We start from the raw sequence: 22,449 nt of genomic DNA on the forward strand, positions 1-22,449 counted from the left end.
AACAGCAACATGAGTGAATGCGGGAGTACGGCTGTCAGCTCCGCTCGTTGCGAACTTCCAGGGAGGGGCACGGTTCGAAGATTTGATTGGAGGCTACGTGAAATGAATGACAGACGGTACAACAGGAAACCGTGAATTTGTGTTGTCCACCCGCGTCGCATCTATGTAAACATGATCCGTCGTAGAGCAACCAACTCATGACGTAGGTTTGCGGCAAGCGTCACTGTAATTTAAGACTCCGAGGGAAAACTATTTGCCAATGAATCCCTATACAAACAGCTGCCTTTAGTATTCTTGACAACGTATGCGCCTTTAGTATTCTTGACAACAAGTGGTTAGCGCCGAGAGCTGCGGATTGAGATGTCGCTCATTCGACGCCCTGCGACAGGATGTTTACTTTTCGTTTCTTTTACCTTTGTGATTTGTTAGTACCTATTTTACCACATAATATCCACGACAGAAATTCGTCAGCGGAGATGTGGTAGACACTGGCATGAAACACTTTTGTCTTAAAAAATTCAATCCGGAGACGCTCCGGGAAAGCGAAAGCTTACTTCAAGTTTGGGTTGATGTGCTCAACTTTGGTACTGACTCTTTGTTGAATGCTCTGATGGCAGTCTGTTGGAGTTAATGAACAACTCAGTAGAATGTTACACTGGTAAGAAACAGGCGGTCTGCCTGTACATGCCACCAAGTGGTGCGCCACCTACCATCGACCACAGAACTTGGCGGCAAAGGGCTCCTCTTTGTTATTAACAGATATATTAATTTTCTCCTGCCATGCTGGATACTGTTAGTTCATTGTTTTCACGCGAAGCACTTATCTTTGTTATGAGTGTCATTCTTCTACTTTGACAGCAGAATTGAAGCTAAGGTGTTGTCCTTTGAATGGTGTGCCACAATTTAGTATTACTTCGCAAGAAAGGTTGCAAATTATAAGAGTTGTGTTGATAAACTATTCTCGTGATAGAGGTACGTAACCACGGCTCTTGAGGGGCGCGATGCATTAAAATAAAAATATTTGCCCCCAGTAGAAAAATAGTCAGTTAATCAATTAAGAGAGAAAGAGCGGTAGATGAGTCTTGAACGCGACGCTGATGTCGGTCACAACTTAAGTAGCGAAAATGTCGTGAAGAGGCTCTTAATTGGCCACGCGTTCGCATGGTCTGTAAACGTCTGTGGTTCACTGCGCACATCTTATAGGACGCAGTTGCAGCATCTACATGGAACACCCTCATTTAGTTCAATTCTTATACTGCACCAGTTGGCAACCTGCAGAGTAAAGAAGAGTGTCTGACCACGAGCTTGCTAGCTATATCATTCACTAAAACGTCAGGAGCGTTTTGAAATATTACGATCCCGTTCAAGGTGATCAACTTAGTGAAATAAAGCGCGATTGATGGGATAAGAAAGATGAGACAGACAGTTCAAAGCTTTCCTAACGAGTGTGAATATTTATCGACAAGCATCACTGCAGCTTAGGCACAATATGCGCATGAGCACAAGACATTTGATGCGAAGCAACAAAAGACAGCAGAGCTGAACGCGACAGGAGGCATTGGCGTGAAAAAACGAGGCGAACTAACATGAGGCAATGAATGCGCAAGAATGACACAACTTGAAATGTGGCCCGAAGGTGCGCACTTGACTACGAAAAACCAGGAATGAAGATATACAGGGTAAAGCTACAAGCTAAAAAACTCAAACAACCAGAAATAAAAACAGAAGTCGAAAATCTGCCTTAATGTGGCTGCCGATGAATGAATTACACTTTCTCGTTAAAGAATGCGACTAAGTCGAGGCTCAATATCGACGGTCACGATAGGTATTAAACGTAGCGTACAGTGAGGCTCGTTGAAACTGAGTAGGCAGCAGGGCATTGCCATGGGTGTTGGCCGGGATTTGCAAAAAAGGCACCCCCCCCCCCCCTCAAGCAACTGTACCCGAAGTTCCAACAGCGCTCCCTCCGCGCTTGGTGCGATGCAACGCAAGTTTGGCTTCCTCAAGCCCGAAGGCTGCCGACACGCATGGTCATAGCCAGAAGATTTTTTTTTTGGGGGGGGGGGATAACTTAGAATCCAAGTGGGTATTAAACCATCTATTGCGTGCGTGCGTGTGTGTGTGTGTGTGTGTGTGTGTGTGTGTGCGTGTGCGTGTGCGTGTGTGTTTACAGATGCAAAACTGAAACATTTCGAGGGCAAGAAAAGAAGGGGGTGGGGAGGCGTTGGAACATCCAGGCTCGTTTGTGTCGTGTTTTGAGTACGCCAATTGTACACCAACGGTAAGCACATAACATTTGAATCAGTTTTAAGAGAAAGGCTCGTCCAACTTACAAGCAGTCGAAATTCCGTAACCTGTGTACAGCGACCAAGGTAGCCAGCCACTGGGGATTGGTCTTTTGCGCCAATGCCCCGACACCCGGCTTCCGCCTCCAGTTCCGCTCTGCCACCCACCGCTTCAACGTACGGTGCTTTCCGCAGGATGCCCCGCCGAGTGGCTAAGGTGTGCCGCAGTTTTATCATTTTTCCTTTCAATACGCCAAGCGGCAGCAGTAATACGCCTTTCGTGCCCCATGTTCTGCCGTCGTATGTTCGTAGTTGCGTCCGCTTTGACTTCCGATGCTTCCTGGTGGAAACTCGCATAAGCTAGGCACTGCTCTACCGGGGACATCTGCTGTACATGTGCAGATCACAGTCTCGAGCCACCGGGACGTTCACACGGGTGTTAGCAGGCGGCAAACTTGCTCCGCAAAGGAAGGTTCTTAGCCCAAAGTTTATAGAGTTCTACTACATGACAAATCTCAAGGACTCACGGCTCCAAATCAGCGGTATTGTTACACGGATATACAATCTTCACAAAGGGATTTTCCCCGCAGGCAGTTAGTGCTACCTCTCGAAGACTTCATCTTTTCCGTTCTGGGGACTCCTCGAAAAGAAGAGGCGCAATGATACCGAGAACGACGATGCTTTTGTTCGCGCTGCTTGGACTGGCCTGTGCACAGTATGAAGAGGTGAGAAAATGAATGGATGTCACGTGTGTATTTCGGAGCATGTTTAGTTGTTGAAGTGCAACTTCGTACTTCATGAATTAAAGCTCGTGAGCAATAGACCTGCAGGCAGAGCTCACAATGTCGCTAATTAAAGTACATTTAATCTTGAATTCATAAGCGCACGTCGGACAGAAAACAAATGAGCAACAACGACAACAATAAAAATGCATCATTCATGTCAAAGACAGATTTAACTTTGGTTTTTTTCTCTCTCTTTTTTTTTGAGTGAGGCGCGTATGGCAGGGTAATCAAATTCTATTGAACTATATCTTCAAGAAAGCTCACCTATCACAGGACTTGTTTTTGCGAAATCGCGAGGCGTAACTTTCGCCGCTGTCTTGAGGGGCTTACATTTGAGCGGAAATGGACCGGGTGGATGCGGCATACTAGGCTTTTTTATTCCCGCTCAAATGCTTAATTCAGAAAGAGCGCTTACAGCAGAATGTGACACTGATATTTTGTAGTAGACAAACAAGAACTTTGTGTCAAGTAACAATGGTTGCTTGGTCCTTGGTTTCGATAATCTCAATCACGGGAATGAACGCTCAAAGTACTTCTCTAAGCAATCGTTATGGGCGACTTCCCCAAGTCCAGGCGAGAATGATTGTTGCGTTCGCGAACCGTCAGTTTATATCTCGCGAAAGAAAGCCAGGGAGGGGGATTCCTGTTATTTCTTTATGATGTTCATGCGTGTGCTTTTATGTGCGTGCATATATACAGACATGTAAAAAAAGAGTGCAGTATCCCCCCTCCCCAGTTACCTCACTAATTAACTCCTCTCTGTGCAAGTAGATAATTCAAGAAAATTATGGTACCGCTTTAAGTTGTCCTGACATTGGTGGTTGTGCGCTGTCGATGTTGTATTGAACTGTGTGCTCACAACCACAATCGCGTCGCTAAGCAACTGTTCATTTTTTTTTATTTTTGGTACTGACAAGCGATTTCTAATTAGGTCAATAACCCCTTAATTGTCCTTACCATTCAAATAAATATCCTGCCCTGCTCACAACCTTTTAATTTTTGGCTCTTCCTAATGTGGTTTAAATTTTATTCCGATATAGTCAATTGAGCATCTCGTTCCTGAGCAGCCAGAGGTGAACCAAGACATAAGAGAGAAATCCGAAATGGTAAGTGACTAAACCTTTCTGTATGTACAAACGAAGTGTTAAGTGTTAAGAAGTGTTATCAGGAAATTATACCTAACAAGACTAAAGAGATTACATAAAAAACGTTCTATAGGTGATCAATACACTCAGATAGCAGTGACGCGCAAGAAACATGCTATGATATTCAAAGCCACTGCCATCATACACTTGTACAATTAGTTGTATGTCTTTCTCGATGTCCTCACGAAAATGACAAGGATGTGTGCGGCTACTTCAAGCCGGCTGTGCCTGTTTCACGCAATGCTGTAAGTTGGATAACATATAATTAAGTTGTGGTAATGCGTCGTGAACCACTATATGGCTATGCGAGACGCCGTAGTGGATGGTTCCGAAAATTTAGTCGCCCAGGGGTTCTTTAACATGCACCTAAATATCAATACGTTGACCTCAAGTACTGTCACCCACATCGAAAATGCGGTCTCACATTCGGTAGCGTGACCTGCGGATCAGTAATTGACCACCTCAAGCTCTGCACCACCATGACGGGTAGGCCGGATGAGGTATTCAACCGAAATGGGCGTAGTGAACGAGTGAGTACGTAAACTGTACTTAAATACCCTGCACGTAAAAATTTTGGGGACCCTTAAGGTTCGCCTTTAGGAGTTTCACGTGATAGCGATATTTCAGGGGCGAAACTTCTTATGGCGAGATCTGACTGGTTGTCAAGCGGCGTCGATACCCCGTAGTCCCACAGAGATGCATGCAAACTACAGTTGGTTGACGATATGCTAGTTGGCGCTCTACGCATTCCATTTCTCGTCTCGTCTCCGAGAGAGCGCTGTCCCATACACATGCGTAAACATGTGCGTAAAGGCCCTTGATCGACATGCGTACAGTATGGTTCTTAATGGAAGGTACGCTAGATGGCGTTGGCGGTGCAGCCGCTCTCTGATTGGATGCTGCGCGGGTTGCGCTGGGCTTCGCCGGCGCGCCCGTTATCTCTCATTCACCTGGATCGTCACCGTACACGAGTACGCTTGCCGGATCGTGCTGCTTGGCACATCATAGACGACGAGGAGCGCTGGTTGCGGAAGGCCGCTGCGGCTCGTGCTCGTCGGTGGAATCCGGAGGTGCGAAAAGACGGACGGGTGAATGGACGCACGAACGGTTGCACTGACGGACGCATGGACGGAAGGGCGCGTGGATGTATACACGGACGCACGAACGAACGGACGAACGCTCAGACGCTTTGTCCCACTCATCATAATTCACTCCGTGCATATGCTTTCATTTTACTGGTGCTAACATCAAACACCTCGTGTAGGAAATCTTTGCAAACTTGATATGCGCCTACCATGTGGCCTTAAGGGTGTAGCAGCATGTGTGCTTTTCGCAGTGGGTATCTGGCTTCAAAATATGAAGTCATTATGCTAATCTCATGTTCTCATGCCCAATGGCAATGTACCATGCTTTATTATGGCAATATTCCATGTGGTATTGCGAATTATGTATTGCGAAGCATGTTTTATGTTGTACTGTGACGCGTGTGTTTGTAGAGCATTAAAGTAATGTTCACTGTATTCACAAGCAGAGACAAGGCTGTGTGGTTGAACACCCGCTTGTCATGCGGGCGGCCCGGGTTCAACCCCTCCCAGAACCAGAATTTTTATAATTTTATTTGTATTATTTTCGATTTATTGGTCACGCAACGATGATGGTTTTTAGCTCACAGCCACCAACACCAACGCCGAAATTTCTACGAAACGAGCTCTTCGACGCTATCGCGTTAACATGATATTGACCCGTTATTATATTATACCGCGACAATATAATTATTCCAGCGTAAAAACCCATGAACTGCCGTGCACGAAAAGTAACCAAATATTTTCACCATCTGTTAGACACAGAGAAGCTATCAACTGTACAATTTGCGCTAAAGTGTATGTAGCCAATAGAGGGCAAAGCTCTCACATTTTATTTCTTACAATTACAAATCTTTTCACGGCTGCTGAATTAGCTGCCCTGGGCGTTTCAAACAACTGCAGTACAAAATACAATGTAAACCGTTAGACTCTATCTTAGTTCTCTATTACGATACTTGACAGCATGCCTGAATAAACGGCTGCCGTGCACAGTCACATTGGGCATTGAATCGTTTCACGCGAGTTAGCTGATTTCACCATAGAATACATGCAGTGACGTGAACAGTGGCGCGTGAGAATATCAAAAGCTGGGGGACGCATATGCTATATTGCTTATGTTAAATTGCATTTTTCATATATAACTACCACAAAGAACATTTTGGTTTCCCTACTGCAAAACGCTCCGATCTACAAACTTCGTGGATAATGGGGACCTTAATTAAATTTGGGTAAAACTGTGCCTAAGCGTGTCGACTCCCCCCCCCCCCCCCAAACTTCTGACTGAGAAAATTGTATTATGTAAGTTATCCAGCTTTGATGGAACCAAGGTAACCTCAGTATAGTATAGCCTTTAGCAGAACCGCTGTTCCTCTCTCCGGCGTACCATCTGCTCGACGAGGTAAGAAATGAGACGTACATGACAGTAAACTAATTGTAATCAATGAGGGGCATGAATCAAGTGTTTATGGGATATTTTAAACCAAAATCTTGAGAACTAGATGTAGAGTCTTGGCGTAAACATATTTGAGTCGAAGCACTGCAGAAAGTTTCAATAGTCAATAATTATTTTGCTATACTTTTATAAGTAACCTGTTTTAAGAGTGCAGTACAGCCTATAATTAGTGTTGTAACTTTTTGACACGTTCCAGGAGAACTTTATTCTTATATATACCGAGCTAAGAAGCCAGATCGATCTACCGACAAAAAAGTCTAATTTGTCATCAATCATACATTAGTTTAAAAAAGCGGGATACTAAGGTTGCGCACATATTAAGAAGATAGACGTCGGACACGCAGCCATGCATGAAGATCTTAGCGTAAGCTAATGTCAGCCTGTACGAAAAGGGTTTCATACTTGAAGGGGGAAAAAAGCAGCCTTTTGCGGTAACGCACAACAATTTTTCTGCATGAAGTTCTTCGAGAATCCTTGCGGCTATTAAGATCAAAACACAATCTACATTGGAAATTGGCACCTAATAACAGTGTCTTCACAGGTCTTTCAGTTTGGTTACTACAACAACTGTTGCACCGACGTTGACTTTTTCTGTTGTCGTGCTCAGTACCAGCAGATGCTGTACGAGGTTCCTAAGCTGGATGGTGGCCAGGCGATGTTCCAGGGCGACATGCTGATGACCGAGCGGGACCTGTTGGACATGTACGCCCTGGTGCCTTCGAGAAACATAACGTGGCCCGGGGGAATCGTTCCGTACAAAATAAGCGAGAGCTGTGAGTATTATAGACGATGCCTCAAAAATGGAAAACCAATGAAATAGTGGTGATTGAGAGAAACCTGGTACACGCTTCCCGGTTTACTGGAACCTGTCTGCCTTCCAGCTCATAAGCGTAACGAAGATGCTCACGTTTTCGCGCATTTCAGTTCCCTGTGTCATTTTCGGTCTCCATGTTTCCCGATTTTCACTACCTCAGTAAAACAACTGAGAACGTGGCACATTTCAGCTCTTGCCACCAAATGCATACACATATTCGAGACGGAAAGTATCAATTGAGTTAGAAGTACAAATTCAAACATTACCCGTGTTACACTGCACATGTTATAGGACAAGTCCGGCTGCTTCCATGACTTTTGAACAACAAACATCTTGCGCATGTACGCCGGCTTTTCTGTTCTGATAACAATGATAGCAATTGCTGGTGCTTTATGTCCCAAAACCACGATACGATTATTAGAGATGCCGTAGTATGGAGTGCTCCGAAAATGTCGGGCACCTGGTATTCTTTAACGTCTGCCTGAATAGAAGTTCGCGGCTCTTAAGCCTTCCCGCCTCCACCAAAAATGTGACCGCGGCAGCCAGAATCGAACCCGCGACCCTTAAGTCAGCCATCTAACCCCATAACCCCTTGACCACCGTGGCGGGCAGTCTGTTTTTGGAAGCTTTGTAGTTGGTTGACTGAAACCCAACAAGCATTCCGTACTTTCTAAGAGAGCAGCACTGTGGCTTGCGAATGTCAGGAAAGAAGTGGCATAGCCAAGAGAAGGAGCTGTAGTGTCAAGCTTTTTCCCTCCCCCGCCAAAATTTTCAACTGTGTACATATATGCACGCACACAGATACGAACGCACAAACCAACATCCGTAAACTATAGTTGTACTCTTTTCCTCACTCCCCTTCGGAAAGTTTACGACACTGCAGCAAAGGTAAGAATGTCACTTCTGTAGGCCAACATTTGTGATAGACCGTCAACGTACCGGAGTGTGCCGAAGAATCTCCGAATAGCAAATTAGATTTTGCGGGATTGATAAATGCGACATCTTCTTTCATCCTTAAGTTACCGGTTTTCTATTGCCTTAATCGAAATTTCAACGTCGTTTCTACGCAGCCGCCAATGAAGCGGACCTCATCCGGCAGGGTGTCGCACATTGGATGAACAACTCGTGCCTCATGTTTCGCGAACTTGAGAAGGACGACACAACGACAGACTTCATCCTTTTCATCAGGGGAGCAGGGTACGTTCATGACTGCTGTGCAGTATAGAGACAATACGGGTATTTATCACATTCGTCTTTGTTTTTTTAATGATAGCACTGATAACAAAAAAAAAAGCAAACGCCTCAATTCGCGAAGCTTTTGGTTTGTAAGTGTGTGGTGCTGCTTGTCTTTGACCCCAGTGATGCATAAGAAATTTAATTCGCGTCTGCTGATGATAGGAACTGAAAAAAAGTACTTTAAAGGCTCTAGCCTAAGATATTTTGTGCGTGTTTGACAACGGGGCCAGGCATTAGTGAATTACCAAGTACTCTGATTTGGATGCACAACTAAATTTAATTTTAAGCGTATTGTATATAGTCAAACGACGACATTGTTCCGAAATATTGCGTAACGAACGTAATGTTGACATTGAGCAACAAGACGAGGGTGTCGTAGCACTTGAAAGATTACACGCACAATTTTCATCTTATTGCCGAGTTCTGAAATCAACATCAGGAGGTATAATGTCTGTAACATTGCTCACTATACGGTTAGCCCACCACAGGCAAACTTAGTAAGTCGTCCATACTTATTAAAAGCGCACGTCGATGAACTTCTTTCTATTCTCGCGGGGCTGAGAAGTGTGCCCAGACATGCCTCCTATTTTTGTGCTATACCCAACATGTTAGCAGGCACTGAGCTTTTTGCTGAGTGTTTGGCAACCGTTTAACATAAATATTTTTTCTCGCTGTTGTTTTACAAATGAATGCAACAAGAGCGACATGCATTATGCATATGGCTTTCCTTGATAACTTTACGGCTCAGAGAGTAGCAAAGTTGAACGTTGCCAAGCTCATTTCTTTGCCATGGTTCGAAGGCGCAGTAAGTGACCTTCACGTTCCCGTGACGAAGAGAGAGTGATATTCGTGCTTTTGTGAGCGGCCAAACAGCTAGAATGCTCACCATAAAGTGGACTCATTTGACAATGAAGTTTCGTCGTTGCATGATACCTTCACTTCCTATTAATTTATCTTGTAGCGACGAGGGTGAGATGGTACACGTGTTTTCTTTACATTAACGTAATTTTATTTTGCTCATAACGCGCAAAAAATAGTGAGAAACGTTGAAAACCCTAGTTGTGGTATTGCCTACAAGAATTGTGGTTGTATTTGATGATAAAGGGCTTGTGCGCGGGGAACAAAAAAAAACATTCTTATCCCAAAGTTTGTAGCAAAAATCACTAGAGCAATCTGTGGCCCTGCCACTGTTCAGTTGCTACTAAAAATGTAGGCTTTGCATGCATTTATCTAACCGCAGTGAGCATTGATTAAGAGATTGCTGAAGTTTTACTGACTATGCTCTAGATGTCTTTACTAATTCAGTTTGCAGGCCCAATCCCATATTTCTAAACACAATAAGTTATATGTCCCTCTTCATGCCTGCATGCCCATAGCTAATCGTCGCTTGTGTATCCTACCACTTAGTTTACAATTATTATTTACCAAAATCGACAAGTATGATTGATGATGTAAGGAACAAGTTTAGGGAAATCAATATCCTAAGCGTCAACTCCAGGCAAATATTTCTTTTATGTCCGAGGTTTCACATCCCGAAGCCACAATATCATTATCAGGTACGCCATAGTGTAGGGCTCCAGACATTTTGACCCTCTAGTGTTCTTTAACATTCACTCACATCGCACAGTACAAGGCCCTCTATACTATCGCTTTCATCGAAATGCGACCGCCGCGGCTGGCATCGAACCCACGACCTTCCATGCAGCAGCCGACCCCCTTACTCACTGATCCAACGAGGTGGACAACTGCAGGCTTCCGTCGGTAGAAAACTGAATCTGATGTCATAGAGCTAGCGCGAGTGATATATTGAGAGAAACTTCATTATCACCTTCAAAGCGTGATGAGCGCAGCAATACGCGGTCTCTTCCTTACTATTAATTTTTTTTGCAGCTGCTGGTCCCGGTTTGGGCACATCGGCTCCCTTCAGCCCATTTCCATTGGTTATAACTGTGAGACGGTGAGTGGACGCGAATGCATTGTTGCTGATGGCGACGCAAGATAACACCTTGAGACATACATGAATGCAGTTTTTTTCCCCTCTCAGCTCATTTCTCTCGCCTCATTTTTCTATTGCTTTAGTTTATTCGGAAGCCTTACATTGGAGTTTATTCAGCCCTTTTTAGCCACGAAAGCATCTGAGAGCGAGGTTCAATGCGGTGTTCGGGATGACCATCTTTACTGCACCTGCGCGTCCCCTGCACCTCTCTGTCCTCTCCTAAGCTTCCCCATCTCTCACCTCACAACGTCGAGGCAGGCAGCATCCTCTAACGAGTTCTTTTATTGCAAAAACCAACTGCTCCCACTGCACAACCGTGCACTGGCCACACCATGTTATAGGCATTGGATCTTGACTTCCAAAGCAGTGCCGGTGGGGAATTTCTCCTGTGAGTTGCGAAACAATTAAAATTAGCCGCACGTGCGTCATCTAGAAGCAAACCGCGGGTCTCTGTGTCCAATCGGCGTATTCTGTCTGTCATTGCCCATTAGCGGCTATTGGAATGTTACAGCAGAAAACAGCGGTCTATGACTGCGTGCTTTTGCACTTTCCCATGTTTCTCTTCCGCGATGAGCGCCAGCGTCAACGCCGCCACCAGTGTAAGCGTTAGCGCCCGTGGTTTTGAATCTCCACATGGTTCGGTTTAGTGGGAGATGGTGTCATGTATTAATATTATTCGGGCCTGAGATTAACTTGCTCGGCAGAATTTGCCACAATCAGTAGTGGTGGTAAAAACTTTTTTAGAGACTCCGGCAAATTCGTGGCCTAGGCTTGGGCAGCCCCCGAGGAGGACCATATCCTGTCTCGTTGCTGCCTCACGGGATCACTGGATGGCCGCCCACAGTCGATCATTAATGTTCTAGATTCGCAACGCAGCCATCCGCCGCGCCGCAGCTTCACCTGGGGAGACCGCATTTCATTCGCATATAACCTCACATTCCCAGAGGATGTGCCTAAGACGCATCCTTTAAAACGGCAAAAGACCTGAGTACATTGATGTGACATGGGGAGTTCCACAAGATTCTGTTTTGGGGACACTTTTCTATTTAATTTATATTATCTATATTTCAGTAGGTGCTTCACCACACATTAGATTGTTTGCAGATGGTTCTTTGTATATAGACAAACAAATAGTGCCATTGACCTTACCCAAACTGCAAATTGATTGGTAATATGTTCAGAATTGGTGCTCCATGTGGAAAATGAACAGAAATAATAAAAAGTGTGCCCACATTCCTTTGACGAGGAAGCAGGAACCAATGGCGACAGAGTATACTTTAAACAACGAGTGAGTGCAAGAGCAGTCAAATATAAATACATTGCTGTAGTTTTTTCGTCGAACTGCGCATGCGCATGCCCACGTAGGCGATGTGGCTTGCAAAGCAGGAAGGGCGATAAATTTTATCCAACGTGATTTAAAAACTTCGGAAGTGAACTTTAATAGTACAGTTTATTTAACATCTCTTCGAGCCATAGTAGGCTATGCAAGTGCCGTATGAGATTCTGCGTACGTCACGTTGATGAATATGAGAAAATTAAAAATCACGTGGCCTGGTTCGTCCTAGAACAGTGAGAGAGGAGAGAGCTGCGCTCCAATGAAAAGTGAATTTTGGTGAGAGCTGCTTTCTTCGAGTGGGCAAAAACTGCGATTGAAGTTCTTTTTTAGATACATAACGGCCTAACAGCAATTAACAAAGAAAAATACCTTAAGGAACCTTATTACTATTCACCTAGAACTGACCATGTTTTAAAAATAAGAAAATTGCTACCAGGATGAATCTATTCGCAAAATATTTTTTGTTAGAAACTTTAAATAATGAAATTGTTTTAAATGCAAATGTGTGGTAAATATGATGTAATGACCATGTACTTGCTCTAACTTCTCTTTTTTGACGCCTACAAGTAATACGGGGTTACATTTGAATACACAAGTAAAGAATAAATAAATCGTGAACACGCGAATAAATAAAAAGCGTGAATAATGAAACAAAGCGCGAGTAAATAAAGCGTGAACCCAGTGGCATATTTTGACAGAATATAGATATTTTATTTGTGGTTCGTGCTACCTTATTTTATGTTTAGTGACAGTTATTCCTAATAGCTTTACTAAGTTAGTGTTCTTCATACATATTGCTTCTTTCGTATCACTTCTATAGTAATGTCAAGTAAACGTGGTCTTACCTCAGTGTCTCAAGAGGCAGCAAGTTGGGAAAAGTAGGGTTTAAACATCATCAATGGTAGTAATGTTATTTGTAACCATGGATGTTACAGTACATGTTATTCCTGAACACTGTTACTGATCATTTATTTAAGCACATGGAATTGTAAAATAACATTATCTGGTGTTTTACGTGATGAAACCATGACGTGATTATAAGGTACGCCATAAAGTGGAGGACTCCTGAAGTTTTGAGCGTCTGTTGTTCTTCGCCGTGTGCCAACATTGCACCCTACATGGTGTACTGAACGCTGGGCGAGTTGGTAAATCATCACTACAAAACTGCGCGAAAAATCGACAAGAAACAGAGAAGGCACACACACAAGCGCAGACTAACAACTGACAGTTCCTTGGTGGATTACATGGGTTCAAGCAGCATCAGGCCATTAGTTGCTGACAAGGAAGGGAGTTTCGTCCTCATGTATGAGAGGACTTTTTCTGAGAAGGGCATGCAAGCTGTTCACAAGAACCTCAAGCAGGTTGAAGAAAAACCAAAGGAGGTGAAGAAAAAGGCCGTCGCCTTACTGGAACAACTGAGGCTTGAAGGGTTGGCTGCGGCGGTGCGAGGTGCGAAAGGCAATTTGCTGAACCTTTTCTTCACCGTCAAAACACACAAGGAGGGCCATCCCTTTAGGGTAGTTGTTTCAGAACGCGGAACTTGGCAATGTTTGGTATCAGCATTTCTGCAAAAGCACCTATCATCTCTAAAGGTGCAGGATCCTTTTCGGGTGAAGAATTCCGAGGAAGTCGTTCAGTTCCTGAGGACGGTACCCCCCGGTCCTATGTCAGTGTTTAGCATAGATGTAGAGGACCTTTTTTACTCGTTGGAGCATGAAACCTTGATGAAAAGTGTGAGAGACTGCATACAGGACCACAACGACGCCCTACAGTTCCAAAATGAGTGCGGAGTTTCTGTTGCGTCCTTCTTGGAACTGTTGTCGATGTATCTTCGCTCGACTTTGGTAGAATGGAAAGGTGGTGTGTATAGGCAGAAATCGGGTGTGTGCATAGGTTCCCGTGTTGCCCCTAAACTGAGTGAGGTATACTTGGGGAGGATAGATCGAGACCTTGAGGGAGGCTTAGAAAGTTTAGCGCTTAAGACAATGAGATACGTTGATGATTATCTAGTGTTTGTTGAAATGGACAACTGTGTCAGGTCCAGGGTCAATGTGCTGAAAATGTTTAATGAGAAAGGACGGGGTTTGAAATTTACCTTTGAGGTCCCGAAAGATGGCTGCATTCAGTTTCTTGATTTGAAAATTAGGATTGGGCAGGAGCACACGTGCTGGCGGTATTCGCCGAGGTCGATTAAGCCCATTCTTGATTTTCATTCCTGTAACTCAAAGCTGGTCAAGAATGGTGTCGCCACTTCGTGTCTCGAATCTGCTTTGTGCAAATCGTGCCCGCATCAGATGTCGGAGGCTTTTCATGACCAGCTTACTAGGCTTAGGTTATCGAACTTCCCAGAAGGAAGGCTGGGTCTTCTAAGTGAAAGATTGTTGAAGAAACTAAAACGGGAAGGTAATGACAGAGCGGGCATAGATAAACGGTTGCCTTACACGTGCATTCCTTATCTTCATGCCTTCTCCCACCGCATGAAAAAGGTGGGACATAGATTTGGTGTTAATGTCGTTTTTTCGTCCAGGAATAAGTTGGGCCGAGTGTGCGCAATGGTGGATAGGAAAGCTGAAGGAAAAGAAAAAAAGTGGTATGTTTGTGTGGTCAAACACCGGGAAACGTTTGTAGAGTGTGGAATTGGTGCGGTGTATCTTATCCCCTTATCATGTGGTAGGTGCTATATTGGGCAAACTGGAAGATGTTTGAACAACCGATTAATGGATCACAGGACATCGCTGAAGGCCCACCCTTCGTCGAATCTGTGCCTACATTGCAGGGATTGCAAGTGTTCCCCTTTATTTCACGAAACAAGGGTGTTGTCACGGCACAGGGATAGGACAGCGAGAGAAGTTGCGGAGGCTTTTTATATACACAAGTATGGCGACACGTGTGTTGCGAGGCCTTCGGTGACTTTGCACCAACTAGAGATTGATTATCTCACTGCCAACTTCTAATCTTTCACGTCATAGTTTTTCTTTAGGTATATAAGTGTTTCTTTCAATAACTGTCAGTTGTTAGTCTGCGCTTGTGTGTGTGCCTTCTCTGTTTCTTGTCGATTTTTCGCGCAGTTTTGTAGTGACTACATGGTGTATTTATTAGAGTATAAGCATTGGCACATATGGCGCGTTTTGTCTCCAAAACCAAGGAACAGCTTTCTTGAATGGCACGCATCGTATGGACACTGCGTGTTGTACAAGGCGCCAGCGCGAGCTAGTCCTTGAACGAACCGAACAAATTTGCACACGGAATGTCTGTCGCGTAGATAGAGAAAAACTCAACCTCCACACTAACATAATTATGCTTGTGTGACATGCTGATTTTGTCCAACCACCGACGACGTTCTGGACATAGAAGATCCCCCAACGATACAATGAACTTTGCAAAAACTTTTATCAGAGAAGGCGAAAGTATCCGCCACGGCACAGTAAACTGAATAGGCCTCAGGCATTGACGCTTAGACTCCTGCAGGTCGGGGCATATGCCAGTCCCGTACTCTTGCACAAAATTTACCTTGAAATTCAGACGTCACACACTTGCGCGCTTTGCCCAGACTTTGCCAGCCTAAATCATATGCTCTGGCGGTGCCCTGCGTTACGGGTTGAATACGTTACATCGTCAAAGTGGGATGCTGCGCTACACAGTACGGATTTAAGGACGCAGCTATGGGCAGTCAAATGGGCCCACGACGTGGCGGAGGGGTTGGGCCTATCTGCCCCGATGCGGGAGCGGCCCGCTACGTGCTAGTTCACACCCCGACGGACTTGAGTAAAGTTTTTGCATACCATAACATACCATTTACATTGCTAAGTAGGATGCATATAATGGGTACGACAGGAGCGAAGAACCATAAAGTCTAGCGTAAAGCTACCTGCACTCTACTTAACCAGAAAGGGCAATGATTGGATTGGATAAACTTTTTTTTGGTCCTCCAAAACACAGATCACTGTGTTGCGGGCAGCTCCCACGTGGGGACTGAAAGGGTAATGATTAAGCGGGTTCTATTTGTGGTATAAAAACGAACGAGGAATAATGCGAGTTACGCATTTACACCAAGTACATTGTTTTCTTTTACTGCACTTTGTTGACAGCTGGGGACAGTGGTGCACGAGATCGGGCATGCCATCGGGTTCGTGCACGAGCAGTCGCGCGCCGACCGCAACCGCTACGTGGTGGTCAACTACCCTAACATTGTGGAAGGACGGCGTAGTCAGTTCGACCCGGACCAGACCAAGCGGGAGTACGGAGCACGATACGACTACACCTCAGTCATGCACTACTCGCCAACGGTAACACCCTTTCTAAAAACACACGAATAACGCTAAAACCAATGCACATGTTACAATAGAGCCTCTATGAGTATTTGACCTATGTAACCGTTTCGGAATACTTAAAAGGCGAAAGCCTGCTGAGTGCCAAGAGTCGAAAAATCAGGTGAATTCGGTTTGATGAGGAGGACGCAAAAAAAACTATCACAAAAAGAAAATCCAACATGGCGTTCTTCGTGACGACATATTGTGAGGTCCTCACGCTGTAATCAAATGCAGAATATTGCGCTGCCATTTCATCACGTCATCACATAACATTATTGGCGATCCCGAGGTTAGTGCAATTCAAAGTGAGGCGCATAAATCTTCTGGAAAGGAGGGGTGCAATTCAGCCGACTCAGTACGTCAAAGTAACTTGAAGAGAGACTCGGATGTTCATGCCCTTTTACCTGCACTTTTCTTAGCGTGTCCTGAATGTACTGTAAATTATTCACCGCAGCTTCCCAGGTCTAACATTTATCGACGACGGAGCCTGTAACGTGGCAGAGACGAGTTGTTTGTGTCCCAGTACAAGTTCACACCAAAAGTATCGCGTTTTTCTTTCGTCGCAGTGCAGTTAGTGAATGTGACCGCGTTACTAACGAAACCATTGTTGCTTTCGCAATGTAGGCACTTGTTCAACGGCACTAATTGCTGGGCATCGTGGCGCGTTTCGAGGTTAGGGCAGTTTGTGGCTAGAGATGTGGAATTCGACAGTAAGCATGACTTAGTGCCAAAACCCAACTACCGCGGTGCAGGCGTTCGCAGCATCGCCGGAAATGAAAACGCTGAGTCCAGTGAACCCGCTGCTTGCGCCGCTGATCCGCAGGCAGAACGGACTGACGTTCCGCGACCGACGCAAGGCGAACTTCCTCTACCGGTGCGATGGTAAGCGAACAACCAGCGGTGGCACAGTCACTTGCAGACCTGTATCTCGCGCGAACGCAAGGATTCCACAGAATGCCCGTAAGTCTTGTAGTCTATATGGTACTGATCGCTGATTTGAGGGCTCTGTGGCAAAAATACTGCTCTTGCTAACGTGCGCCATCAGTGGCACAGAGTGGGTGGGCAAGCTATGATGCTCTTCACTCATCATTCGATAACTCAAAGATCATATAATATTTATTAGTGCGTATAGCCGCGTCCACGTATACGTGTATAGCGCGTGAGCAGGTAGCCTTGGTGTGGGGCGCGACACCTTGCGGCCGTTGCATACACTGACATGTTGTGCCCAGGAGCACGCGCGGCCCATTAGACATGCTGGCCTGCTTTTTACGAGTGACTAGAGTTGAAAGGTGCGCTGTTTAACGGAGGAAGCACGCTTCCTCAGGGTGATTGCATCATCTTGATGACGTGCATTTCAGCCAAGACGCATGATCATTTGGAATCGAGATGCCACAAGCGCCCCGAGGGAGCGTGCTTCTTCGTTTAAACAAGTGCACCTTTCAACGCTGCCATTTTGAAGCATGCCTAATAGGTGGCGCATGCTCCTAGGCTTTCCACGTCAGAGTCCGAAACCGCCGCAAGACACCGCGCCCCAGAGTGAGACCTACACTAAGTTAACGTTGCGCGCAACACACAAGACATAGATTGAGGTGTACACCCATCGAGAGCGTCGTCGGAATTGCAAATAACGCGCAAACGTCCCTTCTCACTGACTCATATTTAATCATTGTTGCTGTTTAACGTCCCAAGACCACGTCATGATTGCGAGGGACGCTGTAGGCTCTGGATATCAGGTGTTTAACGTGCGGCTAAATCGAAGTACACAAGCCTCAAGCACTTTCGGCACCATCTAAAATGCGGCCGCCACGGCCTTCAGGTCAGCAGTCGAGCGTCGAAACCACTTGACCGTTGTGGTGGGTTCTCATTGTTCGACAACAGGAAGATCTAATAGGCGCACGTTGTTCGTGCATGCCTGCGACACGTCATGCTTATTTTGAGTGGCTATTGCTTATTCCCCTGACGGCCTTCTTATTTAATGTCGTTGTAGCCGCATGCACGAGCAGACCCGTGTGTGCCAACGAAGGGTTCGTCGATCACACCTGCAAGTGCGTCTGCCCGCCCAACACCGAGGGAGAGCGATGCGAGAGGTTGCGTCGTTCTTACTACTGTGAGTACAAGTTGAATAATAATAATAATAATAATAATAATAATAATAATAATAATAATAATAATAATAATAATAATAATGAATTTCACAAATGAAGATAAGCTTTGACTTCCGTAAGGTTGCCTGAAAGCTTCTCCTGAGGCAATTTTTTGAAGGCTCAGCAAGCATTTTGTCTCAGCTCATGTGCCTTCTTGTTGTCACCGCGATGCGAAAAACGGTGACTCTCGTGTTTCTACAGTCACATTATACGCAGCAATAGCACAATTGAATGAACAAAATAATAAATACTTAAATAATCATTAAACAGTTGAATACACTGCCAATCAAACAATAAGTTATCCAACGTGGGAGGCACAGAGGGAGAAGCTAATCAAGTGGTCGCGTCGATTTCCTCGCAGCTCGACCCAACTGCGGTGGCCGTGTGATTCGCGAGAAAACGATTAGCTCTCCCGGTTACCCCAAAAGCCAGAGACCACAGGATGGCGTCTGCGTATGGTGGATACAAGTAAGTTAACAACCCGAATGTCGCTCTCACAGTGGCGCTGAACTGAATCGCGAGCTAAATAATATTGAAAATAGCGTTGCTAGCGAGCCTTCACGACCGCCGGTCATGTACGCTCTCCATTCGGTCATTCTAGCGACGCAGGCGGCGCCACGCGGCTTTCCTCCGAACCTGGCACATGCTGATAAATCTGCGACGCAGTTTGGTCTCGCGGTATTCATAAGCGATAATTCATTTTCATTCCAACATCTATGCGTCTATTTAGCGAGAGAAAGTGTGGTCTGCAGCGAAACTTGAGAGTCTGACCAGCTTTGCTGCCTGATACGCGCACCTGAGCACCGTCTCGTCCGCCATTTTTGACCTACCGTTATGCCGCCTATAGTCACTGGAATGATCGAATAAGCGTTGCATGGGAATTCTGTTGCCACGACATTTATTTAAATACATCCTCGTGGCTTCAAACCGCAAGAACACTTAAGAAAAAAAAATTCAATACTAGGGTGTTCGAAAAACCTAATCTGAGTATTCAGCGCACTAGATTTTGAATCGCCGTACTTTAGGTGCCTTAGAGTGTAGACGCTTCATGAGATGACATTTCATATGGATGTGTGGCATCATGACGGCATCAAAAGTGGAAAAATCCTTTAATAACGGGTCTCACAGGAACCGAATTTTCAACAACTGCTCTTGTCTACTTCAAGGCAGTTGCTGCCTCGAAAAAGACAGAAACTATTGTGAAAATGTTGGCTTCAGCGGAACTATATACTCGCTGTTTGGATAATGAAAAGGTGCGTTATGCAGTCTAGATAGATAGGCAGTCGACTGGACAGAATCTTGTTGACTTCCGTCGACTTCTATTGTTTTTAGGTGGGGGAGGGGAAGGGAGGGTCCTTTCGGCATTGCCGTTCTTTGCAATGCAATATGGGCTCAAGTAAAAGAAAGTGCGTCGTGGAAGTGCTGACTAGAAGGCATCGTCCGTTGTAACTTAGCGGCCAAGCTGTCGCGCTCCTAGCCTTGACGACGGGGAATCGACCCCGGGCAGGGCGTACACATTTTAATAGACATTAAATGCAAAAAACCATTCTATTTAGGCGCATTTGAAGGAGCCGAGGTCATGGTGTAAATTTCTTGTGTGCCCCTCAGAACAGCGTGTCTCTCTGTCATAAAAAGTTACTCTTAGCACGTAAGGCATGAAAGTTAAGCTTTGTGTCATATCATCTCTATCTATGACGCAAAACGAGGAAATATGTTGAACTGCGTAGTTGAACAATGTTAAAGCAAATTGATCTTTCACTAGAAGTAATCTCAAACACAGTATTAGGCCGGTGAACTCACTTATGTTTGCAAAACGTGCCTAATAAGGGCTGAAATCGTAGGCTCACTGTGAGTCGATGGCCAAGCGAGCCTATAATGACATGTGGTTTTTCATCGCGAAATCACATGTAGGGTTGATAATGTTTATTGAAGTCATAAAGCATGAACATGTCATGCTTTTCCGCGTGTAACATGGGCTAAACAACTGTGAAAATGGCTGTGAGAAGCACAGTCACCACGACCTTATACATTCGCAGGCTCCACCAAACAACAAGGTTCAATTGACGTTCCGGGCCTTCGACCTGTACAGCCGAGTCCGCAAGTTGTGCATCTACGATCGTTTCGAAATCCGACTGCAGTCACTCTACCTCGGACAAACGTGAGTATATGGGCACACGGCACGCTAATTTGTGAAAACAAAATGAAACAACATTCCTAGAACTTGTTTCGGAACCAATATGTAGCTTTGCTTGTGTTCACGGGGCAATCGGCGCAAGATCTCGAAATCTCCGTTATTCAACTTAGAATGTTCGAATATTCACACACCTCTAGTGCACACCAATAGTTTCCCTACCCGTAATTTTTTTTGTTTGCATTTTCAGACGGAGTAATAAATGACGATGCTTCGCGATTTAGAAATAAACAATCGCCGTTACTTACGCAGTTCTGAAAAGGTTGTTCTGAATTGCTTAGCGTCTCAGTTTTCAAAGTGAGGCCTCCACGATCAATTCCGAGAGCGTGCAGTGCGGAGCCGATCACTGACGCCGTGTTTACAACGACGAAATTCGTGCACTGAACGTGCTCACTTACGCATTTTACTGACCGAAATTTTTGCACAGCTTCTCGAGCATTTCATCTGAAGTATGAAACAGAGTAAAGTTCTAGTGATATCACCCAACTACATCTCTTAGTTTTTTTGTTAACATTTTAAATAATATTATTTTGCACGTCTGCAGGTTCTGCAGCGACGAAATCAAGCCTGGCAACGTCGTCACTTCAGTGGGTCGGAACGTGGTCATCGAGTACAGACCATACACCACATTCAAGCGCGGTTTCTCAGCTGAAGTCAAGTTCGTTCCCGTTGAGACAAGACAGCAGTAACAAATACCGCCGCAAGATGCGCAAAGTCCACGCTACTCACATACCCGAGCCAAAACAGCCCTGGCGACGAGCAGATTGACCTTAAATTTCGATTACGTCGGTGAAAACTGTAATAGGAGAACAACTAGTTATTTTATGCTAGCAATTATTGGTGGCTCTTGTACACGAGAACCTGTGCAAGGTAGCTTTGTAGCTTTCGATCACTAGATTTCACCCGGCTCAACACTTCTGATTTCCCCGTAAAAGACGCACAGCAGTGCCCTCATCGTTGCGCACCTGGGTGTTAAGACGTCACCAGTGCAGACCTGGTCGTCAACGTTAACATCCGATTCATAGATTCACGGGAGATCATGCAGCAGATAAACGGATACTCCTTTCAATTCCAATGATTTCTTTCATCATCATTTAGTAGAGATAAATCCTTTAGAAATGCTAGCCGTGCACAGAGCTTGAAACTATGCTACATTTTTCTCAAGGATCCGCGCCACACCATCTACGGAGGCATTTTGTATCCTACAGTAGGTCTAAAATTGTTTTGTGTAATATTGCTACATTACTTATGAGAAATACACCCCATACGTTCTACCTAAAACAATGTCTGCGAAGTCCAAACGGTAGACAGTTTGCCCAAAATGTGTGCATTTCTTAGTTTTTCGAACAATAACTTAAAAGGCGGTTGGGCAACAGGCAATACTAACCAAAAGCACGCCATCGTCGTCATATACAGCCCCGCATTTTTTTCTTTTTCAAACACAATGTTCCGGTATAAATAAACAGAAAAGTGCCTTCTGCTCGCCTACGTGGGACAATGAGTTCTTTGAGTCATGGGAGAGCCTTCAGGACACTTGAAGCGCGCAGCGAAATCGGCGGTGTGCCTCAGCGGAACGTTCACGCCACCTGACGTACCGAACCCTCGCGGCAGCGTAACGACACACATGGCACTTGCCCACTCCAGATAAAAGAGCCGGCCTTCGGATATGGGC

At 45.1% G+C, this 22,449-nt stretch overlaps 2 protein-coding genes across 2 annotated transcripts in view; one reads left to right on the forward strand and one right to left on the reverse strand.

Annotated features, from left to right (window-relative positions):
- Positions 1–22,449, reverse strand: part of LOC119174311 (sulfotransferase 1A1) — a 58,686-nt gene that overhangs the window by 30,732 nt on the left and 5,505 nt on the right. The window lies entirely within an intron of this gene.
- Positions 2,552–22,265, forward strand: LOC119174310 (protein SpAN). The gene is made up of 11 exons (XM_037425161.2): positions 2,552–3,010; positions 4,111–4,176; positions 7,358–7,523; positions 8,635–8,761; positions 10,691–10,757; positions 16,221–16,418; positions 17,195–17,324; positions 18,430–18,549; positions 18,948–19,054; positions 20,623–20,744; positions 21,322–22,265. The coding sequence occupies exons 1-11, from the start codon at positions 2,945–2,947 to the stop codon at positions 21,464–21,466; spliced, it is 1,314 nt and encodes a 437-aa protein (XP_037281058.2). The 5' UTR covers positions 2,552–2,944; the 3' UTR covers positions 21,467–22,265.

This window comes from Rhipicephalus microplus, chromosome 5 (assembly GCF_043290135.1).
Source record: "Rhipicephalus microplus isolate Deutch F79 chromosome 5, USDA_Rmic, whole genome shotgun sequence".
Lineage (NCBI taxonomy): Eukaryota > Metazoa > Arthropoda > Arachnida > Ixodida > Ixodidae > Rhipicephalus > Rhipicephalus microplus.